This window comes from Dinoponera quadriceps, unplaced genomic scaffold (assembly GCF_001313825.1).
Source record: "Dinoponera quadriceps isolate SergipeBrazil2010 unplaced genomic scaffold, ASM131382v1 scaffold405, whole genome shotgun sequence".
NCBI classification, from domain to species: domain Eukaryota; kingdom Metazoa; phylum Arthropoda; class Insecta; order Hymenoptera; family Formicidae; genus Dinoponera; species Dinoponera quadriceps.
In genome coordinates this window covers 1,939,361-1,962,260 of record NW_014554754.1, presented here as the reverse complement: position 1 = coordinate 1,962,260, position 22,900 = coordinate 1,939,361, and the positions used below count along the sequence as shown (strand labels likewise).

Here is a 22,900-nt window from a genome sequence, read left to right as displayed (position 1 = left end):
CCCCCCCCCCCCACATAGACACGGCGACCGGCGATCGTGGGACCGGAAGAAGATTCGGTGTCGGTTAGATGTTTCGAATAGTTGGTAGATTCCTTAGGGATCTCCTTTTCAAATTTGGCCGCGCATTGCGGATGGAAATACCGTTTACACGTTTGTCAAGTTGGAAAATCGGACTTTTCATATGTATCCCTTGAAATTAATGTCCTACCTTTAACTTCTATTTTTAATTCCTCCTAAACTACATATGGGATTTTAAATATTAAAAAAAAAAAACTGATATTAAGGATTAATATAATAGTAATAGTAGTGGTAAAAAAACAGATGGGGTTCTTAACACACTACGGACCGCTAAGAAATCTGTAAGACATACGCCTGGGACCGCACGTTTTTGGGCAAACTTGCACGTTACTAAAATCGTCATAACATTTTTATTGATGAAGCAATGTTTGTCAAACTTTCAGAAATTGTAAAATAGGACGCATTTTAGGTATTATTGAAAAAAAATTATGTTTTTTGATAATTATCATAACTTTTTTTTACTTGAAAATAAGTTTTTACGAATTTTTAAAAAATTGTAAAATAGGATGCATTTCAGATATTATTAAAAAAATTGTTTTTTAATAATTATCATATTTTTATTTACAAATTAATTTTAAACCAAAGTTCCTAGTACTTTTTTGACACATTGTTGACCGGCAATTTTACTTAGAATTTGTTAAAATTTTTTTTTATTTCAAAGGGGACACAATTTGACGAGTTTTATTAGCGAAAGACACAGCTTATGGTATGCTGAACAACAATTACACTGTATGATCTCCGAGAACGTACTGACCCAACTCGTGATCGATGCGAAACAAAATCGCATCGATCACGAGTTTACTCGTGGCCGGTCAGCAACGTTTGAGCAGGAAGACACGAGTTAACTCGTGACCGGTCAACAATGTGTTAAATCAGCCCCTAACGTCGCCTGGATCTAAGTTTCCTTCTCTTTACTCTCCGCTGATTTTTAGGGTTCTAGTTCCAATCTTAGCCCAGTGTTATACAGTGTTAAATTTATGAGATTGTCAGTTCCTGTTTATAATAAGTATTTTAAGTCTTAAGCTTGAAAACAAGCCGGGACTGACCTTCGTTTTCCTTTGACTCTGACGCTCAAGAAATGCAGGCAATATTTATCTATACCTTTTGCAGGCAAGCACGGGTCAGCGACACAAAGTGTCTCTGCAGCAAAACTTTCTCCTTCGCAAAAATGACTCTCACTTTTCTCGGCTGTGCCGAAAATTTTACATAAATGAATACTGAGGCCTGTATATCCAATTAGGAGACCCTAGGTTAGAAATTCCCAGTCTCAGTCTTTTTCTATTCATTTTAAGCAGCTCTTTTGTTCCGCTCAGTGGGATGTTGCATCAGCTACTTAGATCGTCGACAACCGTTCGCTGCCTCCCATGAATCCTGGTGTCCTTGCTCCATTCAGCTTTTGATATATACTTTCTTCCCAAGACAAATGGGACACCGACCGCTTGTTCCGCCAGGGCTACCTGAGTTCTCAGCTTTGTTAGGCCGCCATTACTCGGTGCATCTTAACGCCCAGGAACCAAAGCAGAGTTATGTTGATTCCTTTAGTTCAGCTAGCATGCAGTCCCACATTATATTTAATTTTTAAGCTTGAAAACAGGCCGGTACTGACCTTCGTTTTCATTTGACTCTGACGCTCAAGAAATATGCAGGCAATATCTATCCATTTGCAGGTAAGCACGGGGCAGCGACACAAAATATCTTTCCTCACGTGACAAAATCGCCCACAGGTATGCCATCTCTATGGTTCGTTTTAGGTATATTCATATATGTTCGCACCAAAGCGGCCGTTAGCTCCCGATCCATCTGTATCACATGTCCACGTTTGGATTAATCAGGAGTTTTTGTCTGTACCATTGTTCCCTAGGTAGGTGCTAGGATCTTGAAGGTTTTTATCATCTAGCACCTCTTGGGAATCCTATCATGTTTAGCTGTGAAAGGGCGTCTGCGAAAGATACCTCGTGTGATCGAGACCGGTGTGTTTCTCTTTGTTTTGAAAATATAGCCATAGAAAACTTATAATTTGTAATAATACGGTATGTGCACACACATACACATATTTAAATATTCATACACCACTCTCTATCACGTGTACACTTTTATTGGTTCAACTTGTGAATAAATAAAGCATTAATATTAATAAGAATATTAATAAGAGAAATGAAAAATAAATAATAAATCTCCGTGTTTAATATTATATATATATATATATATATATATATATATATATATATATATTGTCTTAATTTCGCTCCAAATTAATATTGATTATTTAAATAGTTAAATAAAATTACAAGAAAATACTTTTTTCAGTAAATAATAAATTTATGAAGAGGAATCCCTTAATATCGATACTGAAAATTCAGCACGACAGACCAACTATCTTAGGTTTCTGCGAATTTGCGGTTTCGATTTTTCGAGTATTTTAAGCTACGAGTCCTTGATCTTTGGATCTTTCCGACTGAGTACGTCGTGTCCGTATCTCGCGATCTTCCCTTGCGTTCTGCTCTAATTGTTCGAACATTGTAGAAAATAGGAAATAAATTCTTAAGGTCCGTCACTTCTGAATCGAACCTGAGGAACTCAAAATCTGGTCGAGAGAGAGAAGGGGGGGGGGGGGATACGATTTAGGAAACAACCTAGAATCGGGGGAATACTATGCTAGCAATGAAAAGTTAATTTATACGTGTATCTTCACGGTTCTTGCACACAAGACGCGCGCGGCAGCGCGTGCCACGTGATAAGAAACGACAGGCCGACGAAGCGGCAGGTCGCAACTGACTACCGCCTCGCTTCTCACCACGTGGCACGCGTCGCCGCGCCCTGTGGTAAGGGCGCACATAAATGACGTAATCCTCCATAACTGTATTCACACGTACTTGAATATATCACATCTCTCTCTGTTGTGATTTCCGAAAATTTCCAATAAAATTCTGCTAAATAATATAATATAATAAACCGAATATTTTCAGCTTTTCCTCAGGTAGGATAATTGATATTGCGTTCGTTGTGTATAGAAAAAGAGACCCACTTTGTATGGTAACGCATTGAACGTTCTTTATATCTGAATGACGTTCAACAACTTTTGTTTGTTTGCCCGATTAGAAATAATTCTACCATTTTTGGGAGATTAATCAGGAAACAATAAAATATCGTTAATATAACATCGAGAATTCGAATCTGCTGAGATTCACGAACTGACGCGTTAACGGAAGATTCATATTGTAAAGGTCTCTCAAAATGTACACATATCAGAAGCGTATGTGCACGCTTACATAATGTGGTGAAATACGCAGACGCGTGGTCAGAATTAGATCAAGAATGCGTTCTGCTGTCGCGAAGAGTATCGCCTTTAATTGCGAACAATTTAAGATAGTGACCGTATCACCGGAGAAATTCCCGCGTTATCTTAAAAATATTGCGTTCCTCTCCCTTCAATATACCGAGTGACACTTTTTTCAAGTTAACGCCTCAATCGTAAAAATGACAATTTAACTTTGCACGTTGCGAGAGTGAACAAAACTGCTACGTAAAAATACACTTAACACTCAACGTTGGTAGAATTGATTCGTGTTCCATGTACAGTAAAAAATTTTGTGCTAATAACAGTCCGCTGAAATTTTTGTCTTACTTTAACCAGGTGAATATGTTAAAAAGTAATATGTTAACAAAGTAAATCTATTAATTTAACATTTTTTTTTAATTTTACACAAAAATTTCAACGAATCGATTTAACACAAAATTTGTTACTGTAATACGCGATATTATCTTAAAAATATCGTGTTTCTCTCCCGCTGATATGTCGAGTGGTACTTTTTTCAAGTCAATGCTAAGTAAATGTTAAAAATGATAATCGCACATTGTAAGAGTGAACAAAATTGCCATGTAAAAGTACACTTAACATTCAACGGTGGGGCGGTGGAATTAATTCGTTTTCCCGTAATACGCGATAATCTCGTGATATTTAACATCGCCGGTTCGCGGTAAGGCGAATCCTATTGTCGAATTGTTCGATTGCCAATAGTGAACGCGCGAATATCGGATGCAGGTGGAGGCCTCCGACATTTTCAGGATATACGCCGCGAGAACGCTTCGAGGAGACTCCTTGAGAAAGCAGTGCTCTTTACGCCGCCGATATAGCGGATTCTCGCGATTCCTAAACTGCGAATTGGCATCCACGAACTCAACGAGGAGTACTTTATTTATCAACGATACGATCTGGTGAAAGTCGCAGTACTATATATATTTCGTTTTTCATGTTTTAAATGTTTCACGAAATTTCCCGGTGACGCTCGCAATAACGCTTTGCGGAATTTTTAATTTAAATTTTTCGGCGATTGTATGTATAGTACGAGTTATTTTTTTGAATGATATTCGACGAGCGCAAAAATGTGATCAGCGATCGAAATAGAAATTCTGCGAGCACACGTCAATTTTTTCACATCGGTTGAGAAAAAGGTAAAAATAAAAAGGAAGCCAAATTCATGCGCTTCCCCTTTCGTTTCATTTTAATAGTTACAATAAAGAAAAAGATACAAAAGAAAAAAAAAAATCAGAAAAGTTTTACTGAAAACAATATTTACTGATAAAATCTTTTCTAGAATATTTCCTACAAAGATAATGAATGAATGATGAATCAGAAAGTATACGCTAAGTGAGAATGACAAATTAATTTCAAAAACATAAAAAAGAAACTCTGAAATAACTAAATAAAATTATTACTAACAAAAACTTTACTAAATAAATGTCTAACTTTACTAAATAAAATTATCGTACCTTTGAACAGAACCATACAAAAGGAAACATCGCTGAGAAAATTGCCAATAAAAAGTTATATTCTACGGAAAAATTTAGTTTTACAAAAATAATTCAGTTTCGTTCGCACTTCAAGAAGTTTGAAGAAGAAAAAGTGAATGGACGCAGACGAGCATTTGACGTGCGCTTTCCGCTATTTATAAATTTCTATAAGAAGGGCATACCAGGTGGCGTGAGACTCGTTTTTTCTTCTTCAAGCTTCTTCAGGTGCTGCAAAATTTGCCCGTGAATTTTTTTCACGTCGGTCAAGATGACGCCACGGAAACTCTGTGGATAATACTCGTCAATTTATCCCCCGTTAGTCGATAAACGCGGGAACGGAAGAAGAGATCCGAAGGCAATTACATCTTCATCAAATAGCCCCGCATTGTATCTCTCGCGATATTATCTCGCGTCGGATCTTCTTGCACGTTGCAATCCGCTGTTCCCATCATCCGCGTATTCTCGCGTCATTACCTTTCTCCCGCTGTTCGAAAAAGTGTCGCGCCAACGTCGCGGCACATCATCTTCACAGCTCGGCGGTCAAGCGGCAAGTAATCGGGCAAGCCCGTTGGGCAACGAACGTACAGGTGTGTTTTCTACAAGTTCTAACGCCGCGGTGCCGGGCCGCGCCTTTAACACCGCGCGACTTCCTCCCGTTTCTTCGAATCGCGACGGTCGCGGATCGCGGCCGAATCGGCCGATTAACCTCGCCGCTCGACCGGCGAACGATCGAATAGAGCGCAATTAGACGACAAACTGGCGAAACACTTTCTACGCCGGGCGCGATGAAAGGTTGAATGGAGAAATCACGAGCGCGACGCCGGAAAACAAGAATGAGAGAATTCTCGTGGGAACCGAAAGAAAAATCAACCGTCGTGCGTGTTCTTTCTCGGCGCGCGAGCCGTTTCACCGTTTCTGCGCGGTTCGAGGAAAAGGTGAAATGGCGCGTATATGCAAAACGAAGCGGAGAAAAGTGGAGCGGTTAGCGCGTCCACGTGCGCATCGCTAACAATGTAATCTCCCGCCTTCTTTCCGTGTCCCTTTTTGCAGCGGCTGTGAGAGGATTCTCATTATTACTTCGGACGCTATTGCGCGGAAAACAGTGATTAGTTGTGCAAACGGACGACCCGTTGCCTGCCGACAATAAAGAGCCCAACTAAATCCGACGTGAGAGTGAGAGAAACGAGAACTTTTAATCGCTCGTTTCGCGGGGGCGTGCGAACCGTCCCGCGATATCGCGGAGGGAAACAGCGGACGAGAACTGCGAATGGAGCATTCGAGGCCGATTCGATTCGCACGCGCAATTTTGCAAGTTAACCGCGAGCAACGCGCGCGAGTTNCCCCCCCCCCCTCCTCTCCAAATTGCGCGTACATTATATCTAATACGGTTATTATTGAGGCAACGGCGCGCGCGTACACGCGGAAGCGCGAAGGGAGGAGACGGTGTTTTCTTTTCGGCGGAGCCTCCGTAATTAGCCTCGCGTAGATGAAAATTAGGGATAATTGACGGAGGAGAATGCGATCTATGCAAAGTGCGTGTGCTAATGAGCGTGATGCTACCATAAGTGCCTTCTTTCGGCCGATAGATATATCTGATCGGGCGTGTCTCCGTCTTTACCCCCCCGTCCCCGCTACGGATTACCGCTAATGCTGTTTCCCCGAACGCTTACTCTTTCAGACCGCGTCGTTAAAGGCGCCGCAAATCAATGTGTACGAATAGCGCGCCATTGTATGCGCGATGCAACTGCGATCGCATTCCCGCGGGCCTTAGAATCTCCCACCGGCCGCGCGTGAGAGAGGCGGAATGGAATTCGTACGAAATTTTCACGGCGTCCCGCAGCCCCTCCAAGCGGCGCTTCGTCTCGTTTCCACGTGCATTATTTATTTTCCGCGCTCTTCCGCGATTTTCAAGCAGAAGGAGCTTCGTAAAGAGCGCGCACACACACGCATCTCGTATCTCGCGATTCCGCTGGGATTAAACAAGCGTACGGGATAAGACGGAACGACGCGAAAGAGAGCAGGTGGATGAATGGCGGAGGATAGAGAGAAAGAGTGAAGAGAAGATACTTTCGTGTACCAATTACTAAATAGACTGGTACAACTTGGATGTACCGTTCTCTCCCATATTCGTCGATAGTCGTAAGAACTGGTTTAGCGCATCAGCACGGCCCGAAGTCGAAGTGTTGTTCTTGCATTGACCTTCTATGTTCCGTCGAATATGAAGGATCAATGAAGGACCTTGAGATACAATGTTATATAGGCTATTATTTCATTTTGTTGATACACAAACAGCGTTGCTTCCTTCCACGCGAAGGAAGAAAGACTCGAAGAAAGACTTGTTCAAGGATTATTTAATATTTCAATGTTCTATTAGTTCAATATTTCACTGGTATTTTTTTATACGTTTATTTTTATTTTTAGACACTGATGTATTAATCGTACGATTTACTCTACGAGCGAATAGAGTATGTGAAATAGGAAGTATTAAAATGTCGACCCGGCGTACCAACGTCTTCCTTTCGGTCGAGATGTTTCGCAAAGGAAATAATAAGCCGTGGCGCGATTTATCCTTCCTCGAATTTACAATATCGATTTAGAATTGGAAATTAACAACTACGTTCATGGGTCAATCCATCTCAACGCACTGGTATCCGACCATTTCTTCAAAAAATCTCATTTTCTGTCAGTTATTATTCCTAAATGTCAATAGTTTCAAACTATGAATTTTATTTTAATTTTATATTTACTCGCTTATTTTTGTCAGCCGGAGATATTTAGACTTAAAATAAGTTATTTTTAGAAAATACGGCAACTTCCAAAGTATTAAAAAAAATACTAGTCAAATCTGAGAGTCCGTTGCTAGTTTAGAACTATCGACATATTAGGGGCTGATGACGGAAAATGAGATTTTTCTTCAAACTGTCGGACAATCAGGAAATTCATAATTACACCGTTTCAGACGGATCGATCCACATGTGTTTCGCTCATGTTTAATTCACGCACCGCGAACAGAAAGTGACGGGCGCGAATTTCGCCTTTTGGATCTCCAGGTGGAAGGTCCACGTGACGTTCCACGCGACGGAATATCGCGGTGAGAACGCAGAAGGGCCAAATCCTCACCGGACCGTTCTTTCGCAGCGTGCGACGCGACCGGTCGTACCGGTAATCAGACGTTGTACTCCCGCGCCGGGGTATCTGGAGCGCGTAAATGAAAATCAAACGCTGCTCGTGTCCTCAGGAAGATAGAAATCGGTAATCAGTGACACGCGAGATATCTCGGCGGCGGGGAGACATCGAGAGCCCGCATCGCACGAAACGACCGGCGGTATATCGTTTCCCGCTCGTGCGGGACGGAAAAACCGTGTCGAAACCGATTTCCCATCCCCCTCCCTTCCCCAAGCCGCGTCGAAGAAAGGTACCCGCGGAATCTCTCGCGTCATTTCCGCGAGATAATCGCGACTCGAGAGAGCGTGAGCGCGCGTCTCAACACCTGGACGTTACACCGGCAACCCGGTGATAATTCTCCACTTTTCCGTCTCGCTTAGCAGGCTGGATTTCTACGCAACGCGTTTCTGCTCTCCACGCATCGCGGAATCGCGCTCGCGCGAGCAAACGTTGCCATTGCCCGTCGAAGGCCGCCGAGCGGCGGATTTTCTATCGAGCGCCTTTGATTGGATTTATCCTGCTTATTGCGCTAAACATCGCAGCTTGTACCACACCTATGTGACCACATGTGTGTGTATGTGTGTATGCATGGCCCGCGCCGTTAAATCGCGCCTCCGCTTCCGTTCTTACGGTACCCGTTCGATTTCTGCGCTGTTACTACGTCTTAATTGCCGCGAGACCGGGCCGCAATTAGGTAATAATTGCATATCTCGACGTATCAGGTTACGGCTAACGCGATCGAATTAAGGTCTCACTTTAGTGTCGGGCAGAAATTACTTTTTTGCACTCCGACGCGAAAGCTCCTCTCTCGGCGGGATAGCGAGAGAGAAAGAAAGAGGGGAAGGAAGAGACCTCGTCTCATTCGTGCGCGTCGGAGCATTCGCAAACCGTATCCGGCCTCTCTGCCTTCGCTCGCATCATTTGTGTTCAGTTTACGCGCTACATCCTCGTGTATACGAAGGCATTTTCAAGGGTCGTTGAAAAGCAAAGGGGAAAGGAGGGGAGGGAAGACGCCGAGAATTCTACTTACTGAAGTAGTTAAGAGTCTCCCGGATTTGGTCCGGCGATAGCTTCAAGTCCACGTCCTCCGCCTTCAGCGCGGGCGCCGGGATGAACCAATCTGCGTTCTCGTACCCTGTGAACATCACGCGATCTCTCATCAGCAATCTCGAACATGCTCGAGTGCAATTTCCAGATTATCCCCCCCCCCCACCACCCGAGGGGGAAAGGTCACGAAAATGTGTTAAGCGCCGCCGCGGTCTGCATATTGCGACGGAAGCACCAGCCGTGCATCGTCCGTCCGGGGCAATGTATCATCTCGTGCTAATTAATGCGGTAATCGCGCGTTCGTTCCGAAGACGGCTGGCAAAAACGCATCGTCCGTGCGATTATAACTCGCGCGAAGCGCGCCACGGGCTAAATGTACTGTGGCTAATTGGTGGGGTACGCGTGCCGGCCTCTTCCGAGGGGCGCGTCTTTTAGAGCTTCGGTTTATTGACGGGACACGCGATACGGGAGCATCGCGCTCGAATTACCACCGGCTAACCGTTTGTCACGAGCCGTCAAACGTTCCCGGTGTGGCTCGCCTCGCGACGCGACGGCCAACGTCGAGTTGGCGTACCCTCGACGACATCCCCCCCCCCTCCCCCTTTTTTCATGCACCTCGTGGCCACCCTTAGCGGGTTTCGACTTCATCGCAAGTGAGGTAAGTACCCAATGGCGTAGCAGAAATTGAACCTCGCGAGTGTTTAGTCCACGAAATGGTAAAATCGGCGTCTAACGTTCATTACCAGCCAGTAACGTAACGCTCATTTCTCCTTGTGATTAGATAATCGCTGGATGAAGAAGATGGTTGATGGTCTGGACAAGCGAAATTACAGTTACGAGATGAAGGGTCATAACTAGTCGGCAACAATGTAACGCTCACCTCTACTTTTTCAAGATTTTTTCAGAAATATTCTGGGTTTTTATTTGCTGCACAGTAGCTGGATTGTATATTTTAGAATGGACGGTGCTATCTGCTCTATTATATTTGTAATGGCTAGACAACGGCTGGATCACAAGGCCGATTCCGCGTTTTAGTGAATAATCCAAAGAAATAGCGACAAGCTGAAAAATGTAATCTAGCCTGTACTAGTTAGCTGTTAGCTTTCGACTCAGACTAGATACATTTCTACTCAGATGCCTGGACAAGCATCTAACTTCGGGCGTTCTTATTGCTTTGGTCCTTAAATACAAATATTTCAACTTTTAACATAGAATATGCGTATAAATTCCATATACATATATTCTTCCATATTGAAGGGTTTAAATATTTACATTTAGAAACCAAAACAATAAGAATGCGCAGGCTTGGATGCGTGTCTATAAATTATTGGTACTTTTACATTATCTACCTCCGATGTTGCAACTATCTTCTTTTCGCTTTTACGTTTGTATAATTATAATTAGGCATTGTCTGTAATCATATTTCGTAAGACGCGTGTCTTTCCTTCACTCGATCGAAACTATTCTCTTGGATGCGGAACGTTTTGGGAATAATATTTTGGTAACCGTGGCTAGTGAAACTCCCTATTTTTATCGTGCAAAGTGGGGATCGTTTCCGAAGCACTGTCGTACGTACGGTTGCCCGACGGGCTTCCTCATTTAATTAGGACGCGCGAAATTCGATCGCGACTCGCACCCTGCCATACACATTAAGGCTTTCCCAACTCATTAACATCTTCGGCGTCGTATTTTATTATTCGCACCGGGCGCTCTCGCAGCTCCGCTCGATAAAGCAGCAATTCGACCTTTTTATCGCGGGTTTTCTCAAAACAACCGTATATTTTTACCGTCGACTTTTAATCGCAAAGATACGATTCACACAGTGACACAATTCATCGGGATAATCTTATTTACCTATCAAACGTCGACTCGTCTATCTTCCGGACAAGATCGGCGCTCTTATCAGCGTGCCAATTTTCATTCGCGTGAATCAGTCATCAAGGAATACAAGAACTCGATTCGCCCGATGTAATCCTGTCATCGGAATGAAAATTAACCGGTTTCTATTTCCGCCGTGTCGCCGAAGGAAGTGCGTTTCTCGCGCGATTTTTTCGCGCAAGTGGACTGGCGAGAAAAAAAGGAAATAATAATTGCGGTTTACCTTGAAACTGCGTTAAAGTGTCGGCTCGTAATCGGTATCTCGGTATTTGTTCCTCCAGCAGGCTGATTATCTCGACTTCTGGCAGCTCCCCTCCGCTGCACACCTCTGCAACAAACACGCAGCATCCGTGGCGTTACTAAGTGCACGAAGGCATCATTATGCTCGCGCTATAAAGCCTCGTTCCGCTTAGAGTCGCGCGCGCGGACGGTCGAGCGTGCATATTACGAGAGCGGATTCGACCCGTCTCGTGCGTGCTTGAATCACGTGCGATGAAATGTGCGATGCACGGAGGGCCTTCGCTCTCGTCGATCTCGTTGATCCCGACGAGAGCGACGACGAGAGAACGGAAGGAGTGTTACATCGTCCAACGTCGTCGACTCGACCGCTCGCGTCAGCTCGGCAGTGCCGAGTGCTCAAGTCGACGACGGTGACAGTCTGATTTAATAATAGCATTGACGTTAGTGCTTTATGTCATAAGGAATGCGGGTGATGAAGATAGAATAAAGCATAATCGTTCGCATAAATCATGTCATTCTTTTTTTTTTTGTAATGGAAACAGCATGTAACAGCGAGAGGTGTCTTGCGAATGTACGCTGATTGTTAATTTTGCGGCTCAACTCTCATTAGCGAGTTTTACAGGACGCTGCTTTCTTGTCGGATAAGATCACCCGATTGACGTGTCATTTTGTTTTTCATGTTTCGGACATCTAATTGCAATCCCACAAATGTAAACCTACCGATCGTTTGACTAAGAATGCTTGCGAAATAATTGAGGCTCCTGATGCATTAATTGATATATGGAAGAAAAAAGATTGGTCGAAATGAACGAACTGAACCGCAAGGGGAAGGATAATTTTGCTGTTGTATCGAAACCACATGATTGTTGCATATTCGTTGCGACAGCGATCAAATTTAGTTGGCGTAATCGAATTAGCGAATTATTCGTAATTAGTAGAGCAGAAATAATTTCGTTGCCGGGATAGAAAATATTCTGCCGAGCGAACGTGTCCTTGGGACAACGTTAATTTGCTGTTAGAACGAAATCGCGTTTTCCTATATTTACTTATTTGTCGTTACAGCAAGATAATCCAACGAATGGCAATTGGCGTTCTTAACAAATCGTTTCGCCGTCCATACAGTAAGGCAGATTTTGCCACAAAATAAAATTTGCTGCGCCAGCGAATTACTATTCTCCGTGCGCGTTTGGGTTGAAGGAAACGGAATTCCCGGTTCTTACGAATTGAGTTTAGCTCTCAGAACCGGAAATTCTCGAACCTTCCACGAAAACGCGGTTTAGTTCATTCACTATCGCGTTAATTCGCGTTAATTCTTCCCTCTCCGTGTACCGTGTATAATACGCGACACTCCGTTGTCACAAACGTACAACGTGTAATATCCACTCCCTCGCCAAGTACGTACAAATGCGCTAAGTTATTCCGAAGCATCCGCGACGTCGCATTATACACCGCATGTTAAAATCCCAGCCGCGATGCGCGTGACCTGTGCGACAAAAAGTTGTTCGCGGTGCAACAGGAAGAGGAGGGGGTGCGGGAGGAGGGATCTGCGGCTCGCCGCAACGAGAAGCCCTACAACGAGGACGAGCGCGCGCAACACGCCAACGCGTTCCGCACGAGACGCCGCGTATGTAGATGCACTATGTAGGGAGCCGACGCGACTATTACCATCGCGCTGCACGACGGTGTACCGCCTACAGCAATGTTTAATAACAGATTCCCTGAAACTGGCTTCAAAGCGGATATTCTCTCTCTTTCTCTCTCCCTTAGCGAAAATCGACAAGACGTCGTCGGTGCTTTCGCAACTTTTCGACTTTCCCGCTCTCGGCGATGGGGAGCCTCGAGCAAGATCTCAGTTGAGTCACTTAAAGTTAATAGATGAGGAAAGATCACTTCCCCGAAGTCTAATCGACGGGAACTGTTGGATCCGTCGTTAGCACAAAGTGTCCATAATTGTCTCTAAATCGATCTGCCGGACTTCCAAAATTTGTCCGTCACATATGATCTCTCCTTAATTATGTACGTTAAGGAGTCTTTCCTGTTAATAAAAATAATTGTTATTAAAGGGGAAGGTGATATTATGACCCTTGTAGGTATAATGGCCCCTTTTAATTAATACTTCCGCTATTAAGTGGAATTCTAGCGATTAGTCTAGTAATTCTAGCGGGATTATGTATTTAATAGACCGTCGTGTGTTTACGCAGCGGCGATGATACGTCAATACGCAACAGCCGGAATTTGTCATCACGCATTTTTATCTTCGAGCATTCCGAAACATCTTCAAGGCACATTTTAGCATTTAATTGTACATACTTCCTCATTCTTTTTAAACTTGGGCGCATGATTACATGACTGTATATATTTGAGTGTTCGGCTCGTTATTTAACATTTTATTCCGCGGTACACATTTCGAGTTATGAAAAATTAAACAATAGTATAGTATTTTGCTAATGTGGCTCCTAATTGAAAGAAATTTAATACAATCCCTTTCTCGACGTTTTCATACCGAGGTATTCGACATGATTATTCGACAAGCCAGTAAATCAAGTTCAATTTAAAAGAACCGATCGAACACTTCGACGAATGTAGTCGTTAAATCAGTCAATTTCAAATATTGATCAACGAAGTTATTGTACAAAATATAAATGGGGGATTATACAGTACCACCTTCCGCCTTTATTAATCGCTTTTTAAGGCGAGATAATCTTCGGAGCGCCCGTCGCGCGGAATTAGCGGCCGCGAAAAACGCGGACCGGAGGAGGAGACTGACCTGACATCACGCGCAACTTCGGAGGAACCGTCGCGCAAGCCGCACAGCACCAGGGCACATTGTCGGCCGAGGAAAATCGCGATAACCACGAGCGACTACGGAGTTTGCAATCGAGGAAAACGTGGCGGCTTGTACACACAACGCCGGCGCGATGCTGTAACTGCTGACGCTGCCGCGCCGGGAAGGTGCGCGAGCCTCGCGCCTCGCGTGAACTTTGTACTTTCGACGCGCTATCTCTCTCTCTCTCTCTCGTGAGACCGAGATGACCCGCGCGGAAGGATACACCGCGGGCGTCACAGGTTATCGCGTTTTAGCACATAATCGCGATGACGCGGAGATTAGCGGCGAGATTGTTCCGACGGGTCGCGAGTGTTGCCCGCTTTTCGCAAAAGCTCGCGCAGATCTTATCGGTGGTAATAAGAAAGAAGAACAGCGGACAATTATGGTTCACAGCCGATCCCTCTCCCACGGCGTTCTCGTTCGAATTGAATCGTGGAAACCGGATCGCCGGAGATTTTCCCGGACGGAATCGGGAAATCGCGCGAACGGGAGAATTATCGCGCGTCGAGGAAGGATGGATGGTATCGAGGACGCGCGAACGATATCCTCCTCAGGAAGATCCTAATGGCGGATAATGATTCGAGCGGATAAAAGCATTCGGGTGGTCAATGTTATTCAATCCTCTGTCGATTATGTCGTATTTTAACGGAGGAAATAGAAACCCGAGGGGGGTGGAGGGGGGCATTAAAAATGTTAAAAACACTTACGTGTCTTCGCACAGTGTATTTTTTTCCCCCCGGTAAAATTCCGCGGTGGCATTTCGCGCGAAGACCTTCCATACCTGCGGTTTTAGAAGCGGCTAGTTACGTAACGGAATTTCGGCCGACGATTCTCTGCAAAAAGCGGTGCCTGCGAGATGCAGTGATTGCATTTCAGCGCGAATTCGTTCCGCGCGAGCGTCGGATCGTCTCGTCGGAAAAGCGCGGGATCGTAAGGCGGATTTGGATCGCGCGTGACTGCTTTTCGAAAATCAAACGTGCGAATATTTACGTAACGTTCCTCCTGTGATGCGGCTTCATTGACGTTTTTCCGCGCCGTGCGACGGAAGTTCTGTCATGCGACGAAAATAGCTCGACTGCAGAACACGTGCTGCCACGTACCGGCGATCGCGCGTAGCAGGAAGGTGAGTCGTCGATACGCTAGTCGCGGCAGATAACGCCCGTTAACCCCCTCTGGGCATCGGTGCTGAATATCGATACTTGGTATCGTTACCCGCTGCGGATCGCGTACCGGTCGGCGAATAATTGACGACAGGCGGAATATATCGCGAGCTTATCAAACATGTGACGCGTTTCGGCACGACGTTTGATTTTACGCCAACCGTGGCGTAAAATATAAACGGGATTTATACGTGACATTAACGACATATACGACACATTAACATGCGGTTGTAAATTTATGCGTTGTATTATACGCGCTTTGCACGTTTCTCGTCAATTGATAATTTATGTAGACAACAATTTCGCACAACGAATTAGCGTCTTTCATATGCGATTCATGATTAATCGGAGTCACGATTAATAATTCATTATGTTCGTTTGATCGAAGTATCATGTTTAATTGGCTCAATGGCGAAGCGAATATTCTCTCTGAAAAGCGAGGAAAAGAATGATTAAAAGAGATAAATGTATGATAGATTGTCCTGAAATTCTTACGTGCGGAATGCACAGCGAAATTCTTCTTCATACCAGAAGAAGTAACTTTTTTTTTTCTTAGCAAAAATGTCGAGGAAGGTCATTATTTATAATGACTCTTCAGTTTTCAACATAACGCATCTTTGAAGCTAAGTCTTAGATTAAAATTCTGTTCGAGCAAAGCCCACTTGAAACTGATCGAAGAAAATAATTTTGCTACTCATTTGTTCGCGAAGAACTTCATTTTTTTTTCCATCGCTCGCTTCTCGAATATTATTGTTCGAACGCAATTTTGGTGAAGGAAAAAATTACTTCTCTTGGTATCAAAAATCTCCCTGGTACATCGCGTGAAAAAATGTTGGGACATTCTGCACCGAGAGAAATTATACTTATTTTCGATGCCGGCCATAACCTTTTTATAGTTTTAACCACAAAAATAATAGTAACAAACATAAAGTTATTATAACATTGTAGTAACACTTAGGAGCTAGCTAATTAAAATGATAAATTGGTAAAATTCATTATTTCTGTTGTTTTCTAACAGACTGCAGAACCGAGCGAGTAGGAATTTCATAATCATCTTCGACATGTTTGCAAGTTCTGCTTGTTCGATTCTGCAATCTTAGATATCTTAGAATCTCAGAAGATAGCAGAAATAATCAATTTGCCAAGTTACCCCTTCAGCCAGCCAGCTGCTCTGGTTTCCTCTAAAAAGCCTAATTCTCCCGACTATAATTCTCTTATCACGATGATTATGTATGTGGTCGCAAACACCAAATATTTTTCTCGCAGTGTATACAAATAGAATTAATTATTTCGTTATCTCGACGTTTCTCGACTAATTCCGTAGATAAAGCGGCCTTGATTCTCGACGGTGTTTTATTAGCTCTCTCTCTCTCTCTCTCTCGCATGCTCTCAACGCTCGGTGTGAAAATGCACGGCCGATGGACGGGGATCGCAGGATTCGCATGCAAAGTTATCGAATAAAATGACGGCGAGGAAAGTGTCCTACCATCTCGCCACTTGCTGAGGATCGCCTCGCGCCTCTCGAGAATTCCTTTGAGCCTCGCCGGGCCCTTGGGCCTTCTCGGCTCCCTTGTACCTAAGTACATAATCTCACGTCCAGCGTTGGCCGAACCTCCCTCCTTCTTCGTCCTTCCTCGCTTTCCTCATTAAGGTACGCCTTCCACGCAGTCGGTAAACTCGAACTTGTCCCGTCCGCGAAAGATTTGAGAATCCCGCGCCTACCTCGCGCCGAATTACGTAAAACTGCCGAACTGGCCGCCGGCAGTCGTCGAAACGCGGCTTTCGCGAGCTACCCGGCCGGCCAATTTGAAAAGCTACGTGCCAAAGAGACTTGCATAATTAGCCGCCGAGACAATGACCCGGTGGGACCCGTTTACAGCATCGGCCGGTTGCTTCACGAATCCGAGATCGTTCGCGTGAAGCAATTATAGACGCACTCCGTCCTTCGAAATATATAAATTTTCTTTTTATAGAAGTTAACGCGCGCGTAACGCGCTCTTTCTTGCGAAATCGCGGCCAAGTGTTTCTCTCGATAGGAAATATAAGTGTTTCTCCCGGTAAGAAATATAAAATACGTTACTGCGACGGCCTTGACGACGAGTTAGTTTCTTTACCTAACGCGGCGATCAGGAGAAAGACGAGATATCTCGCATCGAGTTAACGTTATCAATGTAAGCGGTAAACACTGAGAGAGAAAGATAGCGAGAGAGAAACACATGACTCAACAATGTGCGCGAACTAGCAGTGAATCATTAGTAAGTGCTTCAATCTGCGAACTACCATGTCCCGACAGCTGCGGAGAATCAGATTGTGTATAGTACACAGGGTCGTGCACACTCGATCGCGGATTTCAAGCGAAATCGAAATGGCGTAATCGACGGGTTCGTGACCGTACGGTCCGCGATTTTACACGCCGCTATAAACTCACTAATTCACGTGAAACGAGCGAGCGAGGTCGGGCGGCGCGTACTTTTTATTTTCGGTGATTACGCGAGAGTCGTGCGAACTCCTCGCGATATATCGTCGGCGGCGTTCTCGCTCTCGGGAAAGCGTACTTTTTGAGCCGCGGGCCGCCGGAGAACTCCGTCGGACGGGCGTCGCGACGGAAGAAAATAGCAGCGACCGGTATCATCCGTTGGAGCTCCGCCAATTTCGATTCCCGTGATCGAGCGGTTTATCGAACGAATCTCTCTCCGCTCTGAAGAGCCGGCTGCCGGAGGATCAATCTTAAAAGGACGCGAGCACTCGTCTGCATAATTGACGCGTAATTAATCTTTCACTTTCCCTTTCCCTTTATGCGCCGACGTTGTTCCCTCCTTTTCTATCCCTCTTATTCGACGAACGATGCGGTTGTGCATTTCAGGATCAACTCCTGTGCGACTCCACCGTTAAATATTGGAATCGGAAGTGGTAGGTGCAATTTGGGCGGTGCGGTTCTTCAAATGTAGAAACGTTCCCGCAGTTTCGTCCCGTGCGAACCGTATGGTTCGCGATCGATCACGGCTTCAATCCTCAGTAGCGATTCTCGACAAGGTTGCTGGCAAATGGCACAAAGTGCCGTCGAGAACCCTCCGAAAAAAAAAACGCGTGTGCTGTATGTACGCCTGTATTACATAATAGACGAGAATAAACTGACGTATGCGTGATGGAACGAGCGTCCAATTGCGAACGCTTCTCTCAGCTTTTCCCCGTCGCGAGAGACACACAAGTTGCAGTCGGCGCGCGAAACTTCGCGACTCCGATTTGGAAGCGCCGAGTACGAGAAGGAAAAAATGCCGACTCGATGTACACGAGGGTCGTTAGTGATGCTCTGATTTCCCCGAAAGCGCGCAATAGCGAGATGACGACGACGACGACGCCTTGGCGTAGGTTGAAAAACGTTATGAAACTGGCCCTTTGTAGGTCGCCTATTTCGAGGTCTGAGTAATAGAGCGCTCTCGATATTTCGGACGCGCTTCGCAGTGTTACGATGTTACGATATTTTAGAAAGTTGGATTTTATCGAGCGCGGCATGTTCCGCATTCGACTGTTGCAATTTGGAGCGTATCAAAGATCGAGGACACTCGCGGATGCCTGCGACGACGACGACGACGACGAAAATAATTGCAATAACAGTCGTCTTTTTTAGTGATGATGATGATGATGATGATGATGATGATGATTAAGATGATGAAGAAGAAGAAGGAGAAGAAGAAGATAACGATGATGATGATTACGATTATGATGCGGAGACGACGATAAAAATGATGATGATGATGACTAGAACGATAACGATAATGATGATGACGATCATGATGATGAGAATGGAGCATGGCGTATTATCCGGCCGGGCAGGAGTAATCATCATTTGGCCAATGGGAAACACCATGAGGGCTCGGGAACAGGTAAGCCGTAGAAGCACTTTATAAAACTCCTCGTGCTAGCACCGTCAAAGACAGTTCCTCCTCGTACGCTTACAACGTCAGATGTAAATCCGCATCCTGCTCGTCGATCCTTGAACCCGCGCGACTCGCTCTTTGAAATACCGCTCCGTTCGTCCGACGAGATCGTCGTCTGGGAAACAACGGAGCCTCGTCCTCTAACACATCTGATTTTTATTGACATTTTTACGGCTGTGCTCGCTGAAGGCACTTCGAAGGAAGCTCTACAGTGTAGAACCGCTCGTCGCGCGCTTTTCGCCCGTGGAACTGATACGGTCGGGAGTATCGATACTTCGAGTATCGTCCGTGGTGGTATCGCCCGAACCGGTACGTATACGCGTGTGTGAGGTGACTCGGTCTGTCTTACCCGTGATGGTCTCGGCGTCGCGGGTACTAGCGGAGGTGGCTAGCTTGCTCCTGGGTGACCTTAGCGCCTGAAGAGTCGCCCTGGCCGTGGGTGAGACCTTTAGGGAGGCGGCGGATGGTCGGATGGGGCCTTCGGGCCGCTTTGGACCCACATCCTCCACGGTGGCCAGCTTGGACGCGGTGGCGACGAACGATATCGCCTCGCTGTCCTGAAACGTGATTTCGCACTTGACGTATCCGCGTGTGAGCGACGCTGCCGGCGGGTCTCGTAGGACACCGGACAAAGCGCGTGTCATCGCGAGACAAACGCCGAGTGCCTTCGAAGGGGAGGTTCCTGCCGCCGATTCCTGAGCCCCCCTAAATAATACGCGCGTGGGGACCCGGCGTTTCACGCCGTCGCCGCGCTTATTTAGACGCGCCGCCGGTCCGGCGGATGCGTTCATTTTGCTCGTCTTCCGGTTCCAACGGAGTTTATTTCAGGAGAGTCTGTCGGTCGCGCGCCTCGCTCATTTCGGCTGTTTTCGCAAACGCCGCCCCGCCTCGACGCGCGCGCGCCTCGCGCGTCAACAAACGGCCGTCGATTTTATTGACGTGGAAAAGCGAAGGGGATGCGAAGGGCGGCCGCTCGCCATTTCAAATTCGGAGATTAATTTCGCTATTCTAGAGATGAGTGTATGTGACTTTAAAGTCTGAGGTCCATACTCTTCCATCGGCGAGAAACTATTGCGGACGCATGAGGGACCGATTAATCCTGCGTAAAACCAAGCGGGCAGAAATCCATCGCATTGTGAGAAATTACAGTTCTTTTCGGCTTTAACTGTACCCTTTTTTGCGATTTTAACTACAAAAATAGTAGGGAGACGAAGAAAAAGGTTTCTTTGAACTTGATATACGTGTTCGTTTGATTTGGGTTTAACATAAATAACAATTTTATCAAATATCATCTTGTTTGAATGGAAATGTCGTTTTACTAGTCATTATCTGATAGAAAAATAATATTATCGATAGAGGAAATAATATCTGATTTCCAATTAAAGAAAAATTTATTTCATTGTACATCAAATAATGTTTCACCGAAACAAAGAGATTCTTCAATATTTTTCTAACATTGTGTTACTTCTTCCAAGTAATTGCTTATGACTATTGTGACATTTGGATGAAAATGCAAAAGAAATATGTGTCATCTGACGTAAAGAGATTTATTGTTTAATTTATTGTTAGGAACCGAACTTCCTTGTTTAATCAAACATTCGTTCGTTTGCTTCGTTCCAAAAGACAAATTTGTTTAAATTAAAGAAATTAGTTGAATCCAAAGAAATCCTTTTCTCTGTGTAGCAATATGTATGTAAGATTAGTATCACTGGCATTATAGCAACACGCCGAAAAGAAACAGTCTTAAATCAAGGATAGATATTCTCACACACAAGCAAGAATATTACAGTATTCTTAGAGGATTTTTAGTTTTGGGTTCGGGTAATACTTGCATCAATACAAGTTCAATCAAATCAAGATTAAAAATCCTCCAAGAAGATTATAATATTCTTGCTTATATATGAGAATATCTATTCTTGATTTCAGATCGATTTCTTTTTTGCGTGTGCACTTATTAGAAAAATGGTTTTCCTGATTATAATTCGTTCACTATGATAATTACAGTTACAAATAGCAAATATGTTTTTCTTCAGTTCTACCACCACCAGTATAGCAGATCGAGCTTTAATTTTCGGTTTCGGAAATTTTCCTAATCATTGTTATCGATAAGGTATCGACGCGTGCGATAAGGCGATAGAGATCACGCTTTGAAGCCGGCCACACAGCTGTATTGCCAATAACGCATATGTGCAACGTTGATATCGTTGGTATCGCTATAGCTGTTATCGATAAGATTCGCGCCGGAACATCTGCGGACTTTCATTTCGCGTCGTGGACGGCGCGATTTGATTTATGCGGAGCGCGGGTCAATAAAACGCCGGGCGCTACGTACGTACAATTCGTACGTGGGAGATATTTATGAACGAACCTCGGCGTCGTGGTGGTGGCATTGCGACGGAGGAGGTGGCCCGAAACACGTTTTGCACATTCTTTCTACACGTCAGTCAAGGCTCGTTAATGTCCCGCCAGTCAATTTCACTTTCTGATCTTCTCGGCCGCTCTAAAGCCGCGAGACGAGGCAAGGTTACGCAGTATATCTCGCTATATTCCATGCGACAAGAACGGAAAACGAAAATGTCGTAAGACGAACGATCGACCCGCTTCGATGTCCAACAGTGATTTCGCGGGAAATTGGCGCGAGACAAGCGAACGATCGACTGAAGCCACTAACACAATCGCGATATGTAAACATAGAGAGAAAGAAAAAAAGAGAAAGAAAATTGCGATGGATGATTCAACGCTTACACCTCCCTCCGGCGATAAATATAGCGGATAATGTGATTGTGCGTTGATTGGTGAAAGAAATCTCTTACGACGGCTAAAGAAGAGAAATTAAAAAAAGAGAGAGACAATGGGAGAGATCAGCAAAGGGAATTAGAAAGCTCACGAAATAATAGCCTATTCGATAGCGAATTGTTCGAAGCACTTCGATACGTATTTCACAAGGACGAAGCAAGCACTGAATATTTGTAATTTCATGATCGTGGGAAACGGGTCGGATGATAACGCGAAAGATTTCGAGATACTCTTCTTTAGTTTCTTCCCGACGCGGTCGCAGACGTATATTTTCTAAATCCGAAATCGATACCGATCGATTCCGTCGAAATTGCTCGCGCACTGTATTTTGCACGAATGAGATCAACGTGACCAACGACACGTACTAAACTCAGGCAGGTCTCCCGCGAGTTGAAGGAACCTTCTTGAGATAGACGGTCGGACACTTTCACGGAGTGGGAGAAAACGGTCAGCTTATTGTTTACCATTTCGGCGTTCACATTGAGAATGGATGAGAATCTCGCATTCGTTATCAGCGGATGCAAAAACGAAATTAATACAATCGTGATTTTTTTAGCTGCAACTTATGACACGAAAGAAAGAGAGAGAGCGTAGAAGGAGAAAGAAATTAATAAAACAAAGGAACAAAGAGAGAACTCGAGTTCGACGATTACGCACGGAAATGGGAAACCGGTTGAATTTGCCTGATAATGAAGAAATCAAATGTGGTTTTAGTCAAAGGAAACGGATGTTTCTGGTTGCAAGTACTGAATTTGTTTCGTGAGAACGAGAAATTCCGTTTCCGTTTCCTCCGACCGAAACGTATTTGGTTACTTCATTGTCAGGTAAATTCAATCAAACTATTTTGTCCGCATGCGAATGCTTCTAGCTTGAGATGTCGACGCGTCAGCGGATTAGTTATTATTACGTTATTGTACGAAAATAATACTCTTTCACACACTTGATATAAAATACAACGAGAACAGATAATATGCGCCATA

The 22,900-nt window shown here is 44.6% G+C and overlaps 1 protein-coding gene across 9 annotated transcripts in view; it reads right to left on the bottom strand.

Annotated features, from left to right (window-relative positions):
- The window catches only part of LOC106741342 (trafficking kinesin-binding protein milt), a 59,624-nt gene that overhangs the window by 32,271 nt on the left and 4,453 nt on the right, over positions 1-22,900 (bottom strand). For 3 of the 9 annotated variants that reach the window (XM_014613218.1, XM_014613215.1, XM_014613217.1), the window contains exons 4-6: positions 19,474-19,681; positions 11,183-11,287; positions 9,065-9,169 (exon numbers count right to left, since the gene is read on the bottom strand). In XM_014613218.1, coding sequence (XP_014468704.1) covers positions 9,065-9,169; positions 11,183-11,287; positions 19,474-19,681 — 418 coding nt within the window. Of the gene's footprint in view, positions 1-9,064; positions 9,170-11,182; positions 11,288-13,966; positions 14,119-14,733; positions 14,944-16,672; positions 17,130-17,466; positions 17,555-19,473; positions 19,682-22,900 lie in introns of those variants that run through there. The other 6 variants (XM_014613210.1, XM_014613211.1, XM_014613209.1 and 3 more) reach the window with 4 other exon arrangements.